Below are 14,687 nucleotides of genomic sequence, written 5' to 3' on the forward strand. Positions count from 1 at the left end.
TGGGCGTGGCCAGGACAAGCCCCGCCCCTTCCCCCACCCTGCCCCGCTGCCCGGGGAGATGTTACAAGGGGGCGTGGCCACGCGAAGCCCCGCCCCTTTTTCCCACCCTGCCCCGCGCGCCGTTGCCATGGCGCCCCGCCCCCGCGCTTCCGGCACCGCCCCCCTACGGCAGCCGGGCGGGGCCCCGGCGGCGGCGGCGGCGGCGGCGGGGGGCGATGGCGGCGGCGGCGGCGGCGGCTCGGGAGCGGCGTCGGGAGCAGCTGCGGCGCTGGGAGGCGGCGGCGGCCGCCGCTCCCCCGCCGCCCCCGCCGCCCCTCCCCGCCGCTCCCCCGCCCCCCCCGGCGAGGCGCGGCCCCGCGCCGTCCGCTTCGAGCGCGCGGCCGAGTTCCGCGCCGTCTGCGCAGGCGCCGACCTGGCGGAGGCGCGCGCCATGGTGCGGGCGGGGGAGCGCGCTGCTGGGCGGGGCCAACGCCGACGGCATCAGCGCGCTGCACCAGGTGGGCGGGGCCAGGGGGAGGTGGGCGGGGCCTGGCGAGGGTGGGCGGGGCCTGCTCCCTATAAGGGAAAGCTGCGGAGGGTAGGCGGGGTTAGGGAGAGCGGTGGGCGGGGCTTTCCGTGGGTGGGCGGGGCTTCGAGTTAAGGGGCGTGGCTTCGGGGTGGGCGGGGCTTTGGGGGTGGGTGGGGCTGGGGAGGGCCCCGGGGCCTGCAGCCAGCGGTGGGGGGAGGGGCCCTGGGGGCTCCTGAGGGATCTCCTGGGCGCTGGGGGTCCCCAGGGGGATCAAGGGGGGGGTCCTTGGGTTTGGGGGTCTGGGAGGGGGCCCTTGGGTGTTGGGGGTCCCAAAGGGGGTCGTTGGGTGCTGGGAGGGGCTTGGGAAGGGTCCCTGGGCTTTGGGGGGCCCCAGGTTTTGGGGTCCTTGGGTTTTGGGGATCCCTGGGTTTTGGGGATCCCTGGGTTTTGGGGATCCCTGGGCTTTGGGGTCCCTGGGTTTTGGGGTCCGTGGGGTTTGGGGATCCCGGTCTTTGGGGTCCCCGGGCTTTGGGGTCCCTGGGCTTTAGTGCCCCTGGGGTTTGGGGGTCCTTGGGTTTTGGGGTCCCTGGGTTTTTGGGTCCCTGGGTTTTGGGGTCCCTGTGTGCTGGGGGGAGGGGTCCTGAAGTGGGCTGGTCCTGGGTTTCGATCTCCCGGGGGGGGTGTTTGAGATCCCAAGGGGGTTTTGAGGTCCCGGGGACGTTTCGAGCTTCCGGGGCGGGGGGGGGGTTTGTGGGGTGCTCAAGGGGACCGTTCCCAAGGGGACCCCTGGGTGCTTGGGGGGGGGTCCCCTATAATATGTGTGTGTGTGCCCCCCCCCCCGGCAGGCGTGCATCGACGAGAACATGGAGGTGGTGCAGTTCCTGGTGGAGAGCGGCGCCGACGTCAACCAGGCCGACAACGAGGGCTGGACCCCGCTGCACGTGGCCGCCTCCTGCGGCTACCGGGACATCGCCCAGTGAGGGGGGGGGCTGACCTTTGACCCCCTGACCTTTGATCCCCTGACCTTTTGACCTCCCGACCCTTTGAGCCCCTGGCCTTTTGACCCCCTGACACTTTGATCCCCTGACCCTTTGGCCTCCTGACCCTTTGACTTCCCAACCCTTTGGCCTCCTGACCCTTTGACTTCCCAACCCTTTGACCCCCTGATCTTTGACCCCCTGACCTTTGACCTCCTGACCCTTTGACCCCCTGACCTTTGGCCTCCTGACCCTTTGACCCCCTGACCCTTTGACTTCCCAACCCTTTGACCCCCTGACCCTTTGACCTCCCGAGCCTTTGACCCCCTGACCCTTTGACCTCCCAACCCTTTGACCCCCTGACCCTTTGACCCCCTGACCCTTTGACCCCGTGACCCTTGACCTCCCGACCCTTTGACCCCCTGACCTTTGGCCTCCTGACCCTTTGACCCCCTTACCCTTTGACTTCCCAACCCTTTGACCCCCTGACCCTTTGACCCTCCTGACCCTTTGACCTCCTGACCCTTTGACCCCCTGACCCTTTGACTTCCCAACCCTTTGACCCCCTGACCCTTTGACCCCCTGACCCTTTGACCCCCTGACCCTTTGACCCCCTGACCCTTTGACCTCCCGACCCTTTGACCCCCTGGCCCTTTGACCCCCTGGCCCTTTGACCCCCTGGCCCTTTGACCCCTGACCCTTTGACCCCCTGGCCCTTTGACCCCCTGGCCCTTTGACCCCCTGGCCCTTTGACCCCCTGACCCTTTCACCCCTGGCCCTTTCACCCCCTGACCCTTTGACCCCCTGACCCTTTGACCCCCTGGCCCTTTGACCCCCTGAGCTTTGACCCCCAACATTTGACCCCTTGACCCTTTGACCTCCTGATCCTTTGGCCCCCCGATCCTTTGGCCCCCTGGCCCTTTCACCTCCTGACCCTTTGACCCCCTGACCCTTGACCCCCTGACCCTTGACCCCCTGACCCATTGCCCCCAGGTACCTGCTGGAGCACGGGGCCGACGTGGCGGCAGTGACGAGCGACGGCGAGCTGCCCCTGGAGGTGGCCGAGGACGAGGGGCTGGAGGCGCTGCTGCGGGCGGAGGTGGCGCGCCAAGGTGGGCGGGGATGGGCTGGGAGGCCACGCCCCTTTAAGCCCCGCCCCCTGCCACACCCTATCACCCCCCCCCAAAAAATAATAACCCCCCAGGAGTGGACGTGGCGGCGGCCAAGCGGGCGGAGGAGGAGCGGATGCTGCGGGACACGCGGCGCTGGCTGGACGCCGGCGAGATCCGCGACGCCCGGCACCCGGCCACCGGCGCCAGCGCCCTGCACGTGGCGGCCGCCAAGGGCTACATCGAGGTCATGAGGTGCTGGGGGGTTGGGGGGCGGGGAGGGGGTTTTGGGGGGGGCCTGGGGGGTTAAGGAGGGGGGTTGGGGGGCCTGGGGGGATTAAGTAGGGGGTTGGGGGGGCCTGGGGGTTCAGGAGGGGGGTTTGGGGGTTAAGGAGAGGGTTTGGGGGGGGCCTGGGGGGTTAAGGAGGGGGCTTGGGGGTTAAGGAGGGGGTTTGGGGGTTAAGGAGGGGGTTTGGGGGGGCCTGGGGGGATAAGGAGGGGGTTTGGGGGGGCCAGGGGGGTTAAGGAGGGGGTTTGGGGGTTAAGGAGGGGGTTTGGGGGGGCCTGGGGGTTAAGGAGGAGGTTTGGAGGGGCCTGGGGGGGTTAAGGAAGGGGTTTGGGGGGTCTGGGGGTGTTAAGGAAGGGGTTTGGGGGTTAAGGAGGGGGTTTGAGGGGTCCTGGGGGGGTTAAGGAGGGGGGTTGGGGGGGGCCTGGGGGGGGGGGTTAAGGAGGGGGTTTGGGGGTTAAGGAGGGGTTTGGGGGGTCCAGGGGGGTTAAGGAGGGGGTTTGGGGGTTAAGGAGGGGGTTTGGGGGGGCCTGGGGGGGTTAAGGAGGGGGTTTGGGGGTTAAGGAAGGGGTTTGGGGGGGCCTGGGGGGGTTAAGGAGGGGGTTTAGGGGGGCCTGGGGGGTTAAGGAGGGGTTTGGGGGGTTAAGGAGGGGGGTTGGGGGGTCCTGGGGGGTTAAAGATGGGGTGGGGGTGTTAGGATGGGGCTTGGGAGTCCCAAATACCCCAAAGATCCCGTGGGGGGAACCCGGGGGGCTCTGGGGGGCTCTGGGGAATCCAGGGGGATGGGGGGGGGGGTCGTTCAGTGTGCCCCCCCCCCCCCCAGGACCCCCCCTTGTCCCCCAGGCTGCTGCTGCAGGGGGCATCCGGGGGGCTCTGGGGGGATCCAGGGGGCTCTGGGGGATCTGGGGGCTCTGGGGGAACCCGGGGGCTCTGGGGGAATCCAGAGGGTTGGGGGGGGGTCTTTCAGTGTGGCCCCCCCCAGGACCCCCTTGTCCCCCAGGCTGCTGCTGCAGGCCGGGTACGACCCCGACGTGCGGGACAAGGACGGGTGGACCCCGCTGCACGCGGCCGCCCACTGGGGGGTGGAGGAGGCCTGCAGGCTGCTGGCCGAGCACCTCTGCGACATGGCCCCCCGAAACAACGTGGTGAGGGGGGGGGCTTGGGGGGGGCTGGGGGGCTTTGGGAGGGGGCTGGGGGGCTTTGGGAGGGGGCTGGGGGCTTTGGGGGGGGCTGGGGGCTTGGCGGGGTCTGGGTGTACCCCCTGAGGGTCCCGGAGGGGGTTGGGGGAGGTCCTGGGGGTCCTGAAGGGGGCTGGGGGGATTTTGTTGAGGGCTGGGGGTGCCCATGGGGGTCCCAGAGGGGTTTGGGGGGGTCTTGGGGGTCCTGAAGGGGTCTGGGGGCTCTGGGGCTCCTTAGGGGGGGGGCCAAGGGGGGCCTGGAGGGGGTTGGGGGAGGTTCTGGGGGTCCTGAATGGGGCTGGGGGGATTTTGTTGGGGTCTGGGGGCTCTGGGGATGCCCCTGGGGGTCTCAGAGGGGTTTTGGGGGGTCCTGGGGGGTCCTGAAAGGGTCTGGGGGCTCTGGAGATGCCCCTGGGGGTCTCAGAGGGGGGTTGGGGGGTCCTGAAGGGGTCTGGGGGCTCTGGGGATGCCCCTGGGGGTCTCAGAGAGGTTTTGGGGGGTCCTGGGGGTCCCAAAGGGGTCTGGGGGCTCTGGGGATGCCCCTGGGGGTCTCAGAGGGGAGTTGGGGGAGGTCCTGGGGGTCCTGAAGGGGACTGGGGGGATTTTGTTGGGGGCTGGGGGTGCCCATGGGGGTCCCAGAGGGGTTTTGGGGGGTCCCAGGGGGTCCTGAAGGGGTCTGGGGGTTCTGGGGATGCCCGGGGGGTCCCAGAGGGATTTTTGGGGGTCCTGAAGGGGTTGGGGGCTCTGCGGATGCCCCTGGGGGTCTCAGGGGTTTTGGGGGGGTTCTTGGGGGTCCTGAAGGGGTCTGGGGGCTCTGGGGCATCCCCTAGGGGGGCTTCAGGGGGCTGTGGGGACTCTCAGGGAATTTGGGGGGGGTCTCAGCACAACGCCCCCCCCCAGGGCCAACGTCCCTGCGACCTGGCGGACGAGGAGACCCTTCCCCTGCTGGAGGAGCTGCAGCGGCGGCAGCACCACGTGAGTGCCCCCCCCGAAAAAAAGCCCCCCCCCCGCCCCCCAACCCCCCCAAACCCCTCCAGGACCCCCCAGCTCCCCGTATCCCCCAGAGACCCCTCCTGGGGATGGGGGGGGGGCTCACGACACATGGGGGCCTCGCAGCACGTTGGGGGGGGTTCCAACACATTGGGGGGGTCCCAACACACTGGGGGGCTCACAACACGTTGGGGGGGGCTCACATCACCCTGCCCCCCCCCCCAGCTCCGCACCCAGAAGGACCCCGGCGCCCCCCCAGCCCCGATAACCCCGGACCCCGAGGGAGCGCCGGCGCCGACCTGGAGCAGCAAACACCGCCGGTGAGCGCCTCCCCCCGCCCCCCGGGACCCCCCCCCCGAATTATTTGGGACCCCCCGAATTATTTGGGACCCCCCGAATTATTTGGGGACCCCCCCCGAATTATTTTGCCCCCCCCCAGGAGCTCGGTGTGCCGCATGAGCAGCCGGGAGAAGATGTCGGTGCAGGATCAGTCCAAGGAGCGGCCGGCGCTGGGCGCCCTCGCCCCCGGGGGGACGAGGACAGCGGTGACGAGGGGGCGCCCCCCGCCCCAGCTGGGTGAGGCCGGGACCCCCCCGGCTTTTTATTTTATAGTGGGGGGGAAGGTGTGGCTCTTCATCGTGTCCCCCCCAAAAATAATACTCGGTTCCATGCAGGTCCCCCGCTGGAGCTGCCCGAGCGGAGCACCCCCAATGGGGTCCTCGTTGGCCCCCCCTAAAGGTAAGGACCCCCCCCCCAAAAAAAAGTAATGACCCCCCATAAAGGCAATGACCCCCCCCATAAAGACAATGACCCCCCATAAAGGCAATGACCCCCCCATAAGGGTAACGATCCCCCTATAAGGGTAATGACCCCCATAAAGGTAACGACCCCCATAAAGGTATTGCCCCCCCCCCCCCAAAAGGTAACAACCCTCCCATAAGGGTATTGCCCCCCCGCAGGGTATTGCCCCCCCCCAAGGGTATTGCCCCCCCCCAAAAAGGCAATGACCCCCCCAAAAGGTAATGCCCCCCCCAAAAGATAATGACTCCCCCAATAAGGGTAATGACCCCCCCAAAGTCAGTGCCCCCCCCATAAAGATAATGCCCCCCCATAAGGGTATTGCCCCCCCCTTAATGGGTATTGCCCCCCCCATAGGGGTAATGACCCCCCCATAAAGATAATGCCCCCCCATAAGGGTAATGACCCCCCCCATAAAGATAATGACCCCCATAAGGGTATTGCCCCCCCATAAGACTAATGACCCCCCCATAAAGGTAATGCCCCCCCCCCCCCAAGAGTATTCCCCTGACTGTAAAGGTATTGCCCCCCCCCAAAGGTAAAGACCCCCCCATAAGTGTATTGCCCCCCCATGAGGGTAATGCCCCCCCCCAAGCACCAGCGTCTCTTTTGGGGGGGGTCCATCACCAGGGTGGGGGGGTCCTCACCCTAACTTTGGGGGGGGGGGTGTCCCAGCCCCCCCACCCTAATTTTGGGGGTCCATGGGGGGGGGGTCCAGCCCCCCCACCCCAAATTCCGGGGGGGGACCCTGGGGGCCCCCCCCCTCACCCCCCCCCTTTTTGCTCTCCCCCCAGGGCCCCCCTGTGCAGGACGGGCAGTTTGGGGGCGCTGCCCCCCCACCCCCGCCGCCCCCCCGCCGGCTCCGTGCGGCGCTCCGCCTCCTCCCCCCGCCTCGACGCCCCCCCCCCCCAGGTGAGCCACGCCCCCTCCCCAGGCCCCGCCCACCCCCAGGCCCCGCCCACCTTCTCCCGAGGCCACGCCCCCTCCCCCCAGGCTCTGCCCAGCCCCCCCCCACCGGGCTTTGTGCCTTGGCCCCGCCCCCTGTTCCCCAGGCCCCGCCCCCTTCTCCCCAGGCCCCGCCCCTTCTCCCCAGGCCCCGCCCCCTGCTCCCCCAAGCCACGCCCCCGTCTCCCCCCAGGGCCTGCCCCCGGCCCCGCCTCCTTTCCCTGGCCCCGCCCACTTTCTCCTCGGCTCCGCCCCTTTACTAGGCTCTCACCTTTGCTCCTCCCCCTTTCTTGGCCCCGCCCCCTTTCCCTGGCCCCGCCCCTTTCCCCTGGCCCCGCCCCTTTCCCCTGGCCCCGCCCCCAGCAGCAGGACTTCTGGGAGCTGCTGCAGGACCGGAGCCGCGCCCCCATTGGCCCAGGGCTGGCCAATCAGGAGGAAGGGAGCCCGGCAGGTGACCTGGTAGGAGGCTCCGCCCACTTCTCCCGGGGGGGCGGGGGGCGGGGCCTGATTTAACCCTTTCCTCCCCGGCTCGGAGCTCCTATGGGGGGCACCTGAGGCAGTGCGTGTCCCCCCCCCAAAAAAAAGGGGGGGGGCAGCGGGAAAGGGGTCCCTCCCCCACACATGGGGGGCCCCCCCGGACGCGGGGCCCCCCCCAACCCCCGCTGCCCCCCCCGCAGAGCAAGGAGCCCCGCCTGGCTCGCGTCCCCCCACCCCCTCGCGCCGGACCCTCCCCGACGCCGCCCCCCCACGTGAGTCCATTTTTTTTTGGGGGGGGGGGGTCTTTGGGTGAAGGGGGGGTGGGTCACGGGGTGGGGGGGGGGCGTCCTGGGGGTGGGGGGGGGGGGCATGACTCTTCCCTCACCTCCCCCGATGGAGGCCTCCAATCCTCCCCCCATGGGAGTCCATTTGGGGGGGGGGCTTTGGGTGGGGGGCTGTCTGGGGTGGGGGGTGGGGGGGTCTCAAGGCGGGGAGGGGTCTCAGAGTGTGGGGGGATCCTGGGGGGGCCATGATGCTCCCCCCCTCCCCAGCCCCCCCAATGGAGGCCTCCAACGCTGCCCCCCCACTTAAGTCCATTTGGGGGGGGGGGGTCTTTGGGTGAGGAGGGGGTCTCTGGGTAGGGGGTCCTGAGGGGGGTTCCAAGGGTTGGGGGTGGGGGCCATGACCCTTCCCCCCAGCCCCCCGACGGAGCCCTCCAAGTGAAGCCAGACGTCCCCCCGCCGCGGACCCCCGGCCCCGCAGGTAAAACCACAACCGGGGGGAGCTGGGGGGGGGCGGGGGGAGGGTTTTGAGTGGGGGGCACTCAGTGGGTGCCCCCCCCCCAAAAAAAAAAAGGTCCTACCAGGCCCCGGTGCGGGACGAGGAATCGGAGTCGCAGCGCAAGGCCCGCTCCCGCCTCATGCGGCAGTCCCGGAGGTCGACGCAGGTGAGGGGGGGCGATTTTTTTGGGGGGGGGGGGGGCACGGAAATACCCCCCCCCAAAAAAAAAACTCCTCCTCCCCCCCCCCCCAGGGCGTGACGCTGACGGAGCTGAAGGAGGCGGAGAAGGCGATTGGCCGCGGCGGGGAGCGGGAGCCAATCAGAGAGAGCGAGAGGCGGGACCAGGGGGGCGGCCCCCGGGAGCACGGTGGGGGGGGGGGGCCTGGGGGGCGGCTGGGGGGGGGGGGGGGGGTTATGGGGTTGGGGGGGATGGTTATGGGGGCTGGGGGGCTGTTATGGGGCTGGGGGCGGTTATGGGGTTGGGGGGGGACGGTTATGGGGTCGGGGGGGCTGGGGGCAGTTATGGGGCTGGGGGGGCGGTTATGGGGTTGGGGGGGGGGTTCTGGGGGGGCTCTTCTGGGGGCTGGGGGGGGGCTTGGGGGGGGTTATGGGGTTGGGGGGCTGTTATGGGGTCTGACAGGGGGGGTCTGGGGGGGGGTTGTTATGGGGCTGGGGGGCTGTTTTGGGGCTGGGGGGGCTGTTATGGGGTCTGAGGGGGGCTGGGGGGCGGTTATGGGGCTGGGGGGGCTGTTTTGGGGCTGGGGGGGCTGTTATAGGGTCTAAGGGGGCTTGGGGGGGCGGTTATGGGGTCTGGGGGGGCTAGGGGGGCTGTTATGGGGCCGGGGACGCTGTTATAGGGGCTGGGGGGTCTGGGGAGGGCTCTTATGGGGGCTGGGGGGCTTGGGGGGTCTTCTATGGGGCTGGGGGGGTTGTTATGGGGTTGGGGGGTCTTTTATGGGGGTTATGGGGTCTCTGGGGGGCTGGGGGGGCAGGGGGGGCTGTTATGGGGTCTAAGAGGTCCTGGGGGGGGGTGGTTATGGGGCTGGGGGGCTCTTATGGGGCCTGGGGGGTCTGGGGGTTGTTATGGGGCTGGGGGGCTGTTACAGGGTCTGAGGGGGGGCTGGGGGGGCGGTTATGGGGTTGGGGGGGGTCTATTACAGGGGTTATGGGGTCGGGGGGGGGGCTGGGGGGCTTGTTTGGGGTCTGATGGGGGGCTCGGGGGGGTCTATTATATGGTGGGGGGGCTGTTATGGGGTTGGGGGGGCTGTTATAGGGTCTGGGGGGGTCTGGGGGGGCTCTTATGGGGTCTTGGGGGGCTCTTATGGGGACTGGGGGGCTTGGGGGGTCTTTTATGGGGCGGGGGAGTTGTTATGGGGTTGGGGGGTCCCTTATGGGGGTTATGGGGCTGGGGGGGCTGTTATGGGGTCTGAGGGGGGGCTGGGGGGGCTGTTGTGGGGTTATGGGGCTGGGGGGGGTCTCTTAGGGGTGTCTCTACCCCCCCCCAACCCCCTCCTCCCCTCCCAGGACCCCTCCCGCCGTCCCCGCCTCCCGCCCCCCCCCTACCCCGCAGGTGAAGAAAGGTGGGTGCCCCCCCCCTCATCCCCCACCCCCCCATTTTGGGGGGGGGGGGGGAGGGAAATTAGGGGATTTTGGGGGGGGGTCCTGACGTTGCCCCCCCCAGAGGAGCCCGAGGCCGAGCTGCGGGGCCGCCAGCGACGGAAAGGGCGGCGGGGGCCTGAGGTGAGCTGGGGGGGGGATTTTTGGGGGGGCACGCTCAGACCCCCCCCTTGCCCCCCCACAATGACCCCCCACCAATGACCCCCCCCCCCAATGACCCCCCCAAATTATCCCCAGGGGGAGGAGAGCGACGAGCCCGGGAGCGACGAGGAGAGGTACCGGGGGGGGGACAACTGGGGAGGAGGGGGGAATTTTGGGGCGACCGAGCCCCCCCCCTCGCCCCCCCCCCTCATTTCCCCCCCCCCCCCTTGCAGCCCCCCAACGGCCCCCCCCCGCCCCAGCCACCCACCTTCGACTACCGGCAGGTGAGCGCTAATCCATGGGGAGGGGGAATTTTACAGGGTGGGGGGGGGAAATAAGGGACCCCCCCCCTCCAAAGTTGCGTGGCATTGATGGGGACCCCCCACGTGCCCCCCCCCCCAAAACACCCCCCCCCAGCTCTACGACGATCTGTGGCTGGAGAACGAGCGGCTCAAGGAGCAGCTGCAGGAGACGGAGCTGAAGCTCACCCAGATCAAGCTGGAGCTCGAGCGGGTCACCCAGGTGGGCTGGGGGGGGTGGGGGCACGGGGGGGCCCCCCCCAAGCACCCTGACCCCTCCCCCTTTAACCTGACCCCCCCAATTTTTTTCTTTCTCCCCCTTCCCTTACAGCGGCAGGAGAGGATCGCCGAGCGGCCGGCGCTGCTTGAGCTGGAGCGATTTGTGAGTATGGGGGGGGGGGGTTGTCCCCATCGGGGGGGATGTCCCATGTGGGGGGGGTCCCGTGCCCCCCCTCACCCCCCCCCTGTGCCCCCCCATCCCCATTTTTACCCCCCCCCCCCCCCCCCCCCCCCAGGAGCGCCGGGCGCTGGAGCGGAAGGCGGCGGAGCTGGAGGAGGAGCTGAAGGTGAGGGGGGTTCAAGGGGGGGGTATTTTGGGGGGGGGGGGGATGTGCTGACCCCCCGGGCCCCCCCAGGCGCTGCAGGACCTGCGGGCCGACAACCAGCGGCTGAAGGACGAGAACGCGGCGCTGATCCGCGTCATCAGCAAGCTCTCCAAGTGACCCCCCCCCAAAATGAACCCCCCCACGCTGGGCCTGACCCCCGGGACCCCCCCCGAACCCCCGGGACCCCCCCGGGCCCCCTTGTCCCCCCCAGGGCTCCCCCAGCTGCCAACCGCCCCCCCCCCCCCGCACCCTGCTCATGGGAGCCCCCCAGGGGCGGAGCCAAATGTGCTGGGGGCGGGGCCAATGGTGCTGGGGGCGGAGCCAGAGGTGCTGGGGGCGGAGCCAGAGGTGCTGGGGGCGGAGCCAGAGGTGCTGGGGGCGGAGCCAACGGTGCTGGGGGCGGAGCCAACGTGGCCATAGCCCCGCCCCTTGATGGGTATAGGCGGGCTGCTAAAGGAGGGGGCGTGGCCAGGTGTGGGTGGGCGGGGCCTCCTGGGTGGGTGGCCACGCCCCTTTATGAAGCCACGCCCCTTTATGAAGCCACGCCCCTTGGGGCGCGCCTGGCCCCGCCCCTGTCCTCGGAGGTCGCCCCCCCCCCCGCCCCCTCCCTCTGCCAAAAGTGGGCGGGGCTACCGCACGCCTGGCCCCGCCCCCCGGGCCCGAGCATGCCAATCACGTGCTGCTGCTCTCCCCCAGGCCCCGCCCATCGCCAACGCCCCGCCCCCCCGCCACCCGAGGGGAGGGGTCCGGACCCCTCCCCCCAAAAAAAAAAAACGAGTATTTTTGCAAAAAAAAAAAGACAGAAAAATGTGAAAAAGGAGAAAAATAAATAAAGCCGGGCCCCGGTGCATTGTGGGAGCGTGCTGTGTGCCGGGGGAGGGGCGCGGGACCATATATGGGCATCGGCATCATCGGGGGATGCTAATGAATGCCCATATATGGGCACGCGGAGAGGCGGGGCGGGCAGGAGGCGGCTGTGCTGTGCGGCGGTGGCCACGCCCACTGGGCTCTGGCCACGCCCACAACGCCCTGACCACGCCCACCATGGCTCTGGCCACGCCCACATGCCGGGGGCTCCGGCTACGCCCACTGCCATTGGCTCTGGTCGCGTGCATTGGGCTCAGGCCACGCCCACTCGAATCAGGCCACGCCCACTGCCCTCACCCCGCTCTTTGCCCTCGCCACGCCCCCGGCGCGGCCACGCCCCCTCCTCACCCCGCCCTGCCCTTTGCCCGGCCACGCCCACTTCCCCCTGGCCACGCCCACTGCCGCTCCCGGAGCCATGGAGCCGGGACCGGGACCCGGACCGGGGCCTGAACCGGGACCGGGGCTTGAACCCGAACCGGGGCCCGAACTGGGACCGGGACCCAAACCGGGGCTGGGACCGGGGCTTGAACCCGAACCGGGAACGGAACTAGGATCGGGGCTGGGACCCGGACCGGGACCGGGAACCAAACCGGGGCCGGGACCGGGTTTCGAACCCGGACCGGGACCGGGACCGGGACCAGGAGCGGGAACCAAACCGGAGCTGGGACCGGGTCTCGAACCCGAACCGGGACCGGGAACCAAACCGGAGCTGGGACCGGGTCCCGAACCCGGACCGGGACGGGACCGGGAACCAAACCGGGGCCGGGACCGGGTTTCGAACCCGGACCGGGACCGGGACCGGGACCAGGAGCGGGAACCAAACCGGAGCTGGGACCAGGTCTCGAACCCGAACCGGGACCGGGACCGGGAACCAAACCGGAGCTGGGACCGGGTCTCGAACCCGGACCGGGACCGGGACCGGGACCAGGAGCGGGAACCAAACCGGAGCTGGGACCGGGTCTCGAACCCGAACCGGGACCGGGAACCAAACCGGAGCTGGGACCGGGTCCCGAACCCGGACCGGGACGGGACCGGGAACCAAACCGGGGCCGGGACCGGGTTTCGAACCCGGACCGGGACCGGGACCGGGACCAGGAGCGGGAACCAAACCGGAGCTGGGACCAGGTCTCGAACCCGAACCGGGACCGGGACTGGGAACCAAACCGGAGCTGGGACCGGGTCTCGAACCCGGACCGGGACCGGGAACCAAACCAGAGCCGGGACCGGGTCTCGAACCGGAACCGGGACCGGAACCGGGTCCCGCCCCGTGCCGCTGGTTCCTGGAGGGCCGCTGCCGCTTCGGTCCCCGCTGCCGCCACCCGCACCCGGGCCAGAACCCTGCACCGCCCCCGACCCGAAACCGGAGCGGGAACCGGAGCGGGAGGCGGGGAAGAAGCCTCCTCTCCGCCCGGCCGGCGCCGTGCTCAACCGGCTCCGCTGGGACCCGCAGCTGGACCCGGCGGCGGCCACCGTGGGCTACCGGGACCGCTTCGTGGGCGTGGTGGAGCGGCCGCTGCTCGACTTCTTCCCGGGGCCGCTGTCGGACGCCGCCCCCGGGGACCTGGCGGTGCCGGAGCACCGGGTCCTGCACGTCTCCTACCGGGGCCGCCGCGTCTGGGACCGGCAGCGCCGCCTCGATCACGTCTTCGGCTCGGCCGGGGGGCCGCACGATCCGGGAGCTGCTGGGGGAAAGCGGGGGGGGGGGGGGCGGGGAGCCAGCGGGGGGGCGGAGCGGTGACGGGGGGGGGGGGGGGGGGGGGGGGGGGGGAATCCCGGTTTAGGGACATGGACACCGGGATCCCGTCCCCGCCCCCTCCCCTTGGGGGGGGAAGCCCCCCCCAAAGGACCCAAAAGCTTGGGGACCCCCCCCCCCCCCCCGGATTTGGGGACACCGGACCCCCCCCCCCCCCCCCAAGGCTTTGGGGACACAGGGATTCCCCTTTTCCCCTGGGGAGAAGACCCCCCCCCCCCCCAAAGGACCCCAAAACTTCGGGACCCCCCCCCCCCGGCTTTGGGGACATCAGGACCCCCCCACTAAGCCTTGGGGACCCCCCGGGTTTGGGGAAATAGACATTGGGGTTCCCCCCCCCCTTGAAAAGAAGACCCCGAACCTTTGGGACCCCCCCCCCGCCCCCCCCGGATTTGGGGACACGGCCACTGGGGGCCCCTGGGCCTTCAGGAGAAGCCCCAAGGGACCCCCCCCAAAAAAAAAAAATATCCGGAGCCGCAATCGCTAATTAATGGGGTTTGGTAATTGGATCGGGACGGTCAGAGGCCGTCATCTTGCTCTTTATATTAAACCGCTAATTAAATTAAGAGTTAATTAATTAAGGTTGTGATTCCTGGACCGGTAACGAAGGAGCTGGGGAGGGGGGGCGCTTTTCCAGCCCCTTTCCATCATTTGGGGGGGTGAGAGGACAGGGGAGCCCCTGGCCTTAGGAAAAAACCCCAAAAGACCCCAAAAAGCCCCAAAAGACCCCAAAAAGCCCCAAAATCTGGAGCTCCCCCCGCCCGGATGTGGGAGCAGGGACCCCCAGGGTGCCCCCCCCCCTTGGGGAAAAGCCCCCGAGGGGAGCCCCAACACCCACCTTTGCCCCACCCCCCCCCCCCAAAAAAAAAAAAAAAACGGGCTTTTTTTGTTTTTCCTCTTTATTCTGTCCAAAAAAAAGGGAGAATCGGTTAAAAAGTGGGGGGGGGGGGGGGGGGAGCGGGGCCAGCCCGGCGATAACAGCGCGGTGCCGGGGGGGGGCGATGAAAAGAACTGAAAAGGGGGGGGGGGGAGAGAAAAGGGGGGGAGCGATGTGGGGGGGGGACGTGCTTTACCTGCAAAGAGACGATGAGGTGGGGGGGGGGGGGACAGGAATGGAGGGGGGGGAATAAATTAAATACCAAAAAAAGGGAAATTTTTTGAGCGTCAAAAAAATAAAAGAGAGAGGAGCTTTGACACAGTCCGAGCTTGGCGAGTCCCTGAGCGGTGGCTGGGGGGGGGGGCCGCACTGGGGGGGGCGGCTCCAGAGGCTTGTGCGTGGCTTTTTTTTTGGGGGGGGGGGGGGGGATAAAAATTTGGAGGGGGGCACAAACGGCGGTGGCGGCGGCGGCGGCAGGAGCTC

The 14,687-nt window shown here is 69.4% G+C and overlaps 2 protein-coding genes across 2 annotated transcripts; both read left to right on the top strand.

Annotated features, from left to right (window-relative positions):
- Positions 1 to 127: 127 nt before the first annotated feature.
- Positions 128 to 11,560, top strand: LOC136789387 (protein phosphatase 1 regulatory subunit 12C-like). Its single transcript, XM_066989444.1, is given in 22 exon segments — positions 128 to 447; positions 449 to 497; positions 1,354 to 1,484; positions 2,479 to 2,597; positions 2,690 to 2,849; positions 3,881 to 4,025; positions 4,959 to 5,033; positions 5,274 to 5,368; positions 5,488 to 5,549; positions 5,552 to 5,624; positions 6,641 to 6,758; positions 7,155 to 7,250; positions 7,954 to 8,030; positions 8,124 to 8,214; positions 8,301 to 8,415; positions 9,573 to 9,614; positions 9,730 to 9,788; positions 10,040 to 10,090; positions 10,224 to 10,328; positions 10,437 to 10,487; positions 10,621 to 10,671; positions 10,741 to 11,560. Coding segments are annotated over 22 exon segments (2,172 nt in total). The 3' UTR covers positions 10,828 to 11,560.
- Positions 11,014 to 13,315, top strand: LOC136789388 (ATP-dependent RNA helicase glh-2-like). Its single transcript, XM_066989445.1, is given in 3 exon segments — positions 11,014 to 11,100; positions 12,129 to 12,915; positions 12,918 to 13,315. Coding segments are annotated over 3 exon segments (1,272 nt in total).
- Positions 13,316 to 14,687: the final 1,372 nt, after the last annotated feature.

Source organism: Anser cygnoides, unplaced genomic scaffold (assembly GCF_040182565.1).
Source record: "Anser cygnoides isolate HZ-2024a breed goose unplaced genomic scaffold, Taihu_goose_T2T_genome scaffold_44_1, whole genome shotgun sequence".
NCBI classification, from domain to species: Eukaryota; Metazoa; Chordata; class Aves; order Anseriformes; family Anatidae; genus Anser; species Anser cygnoides.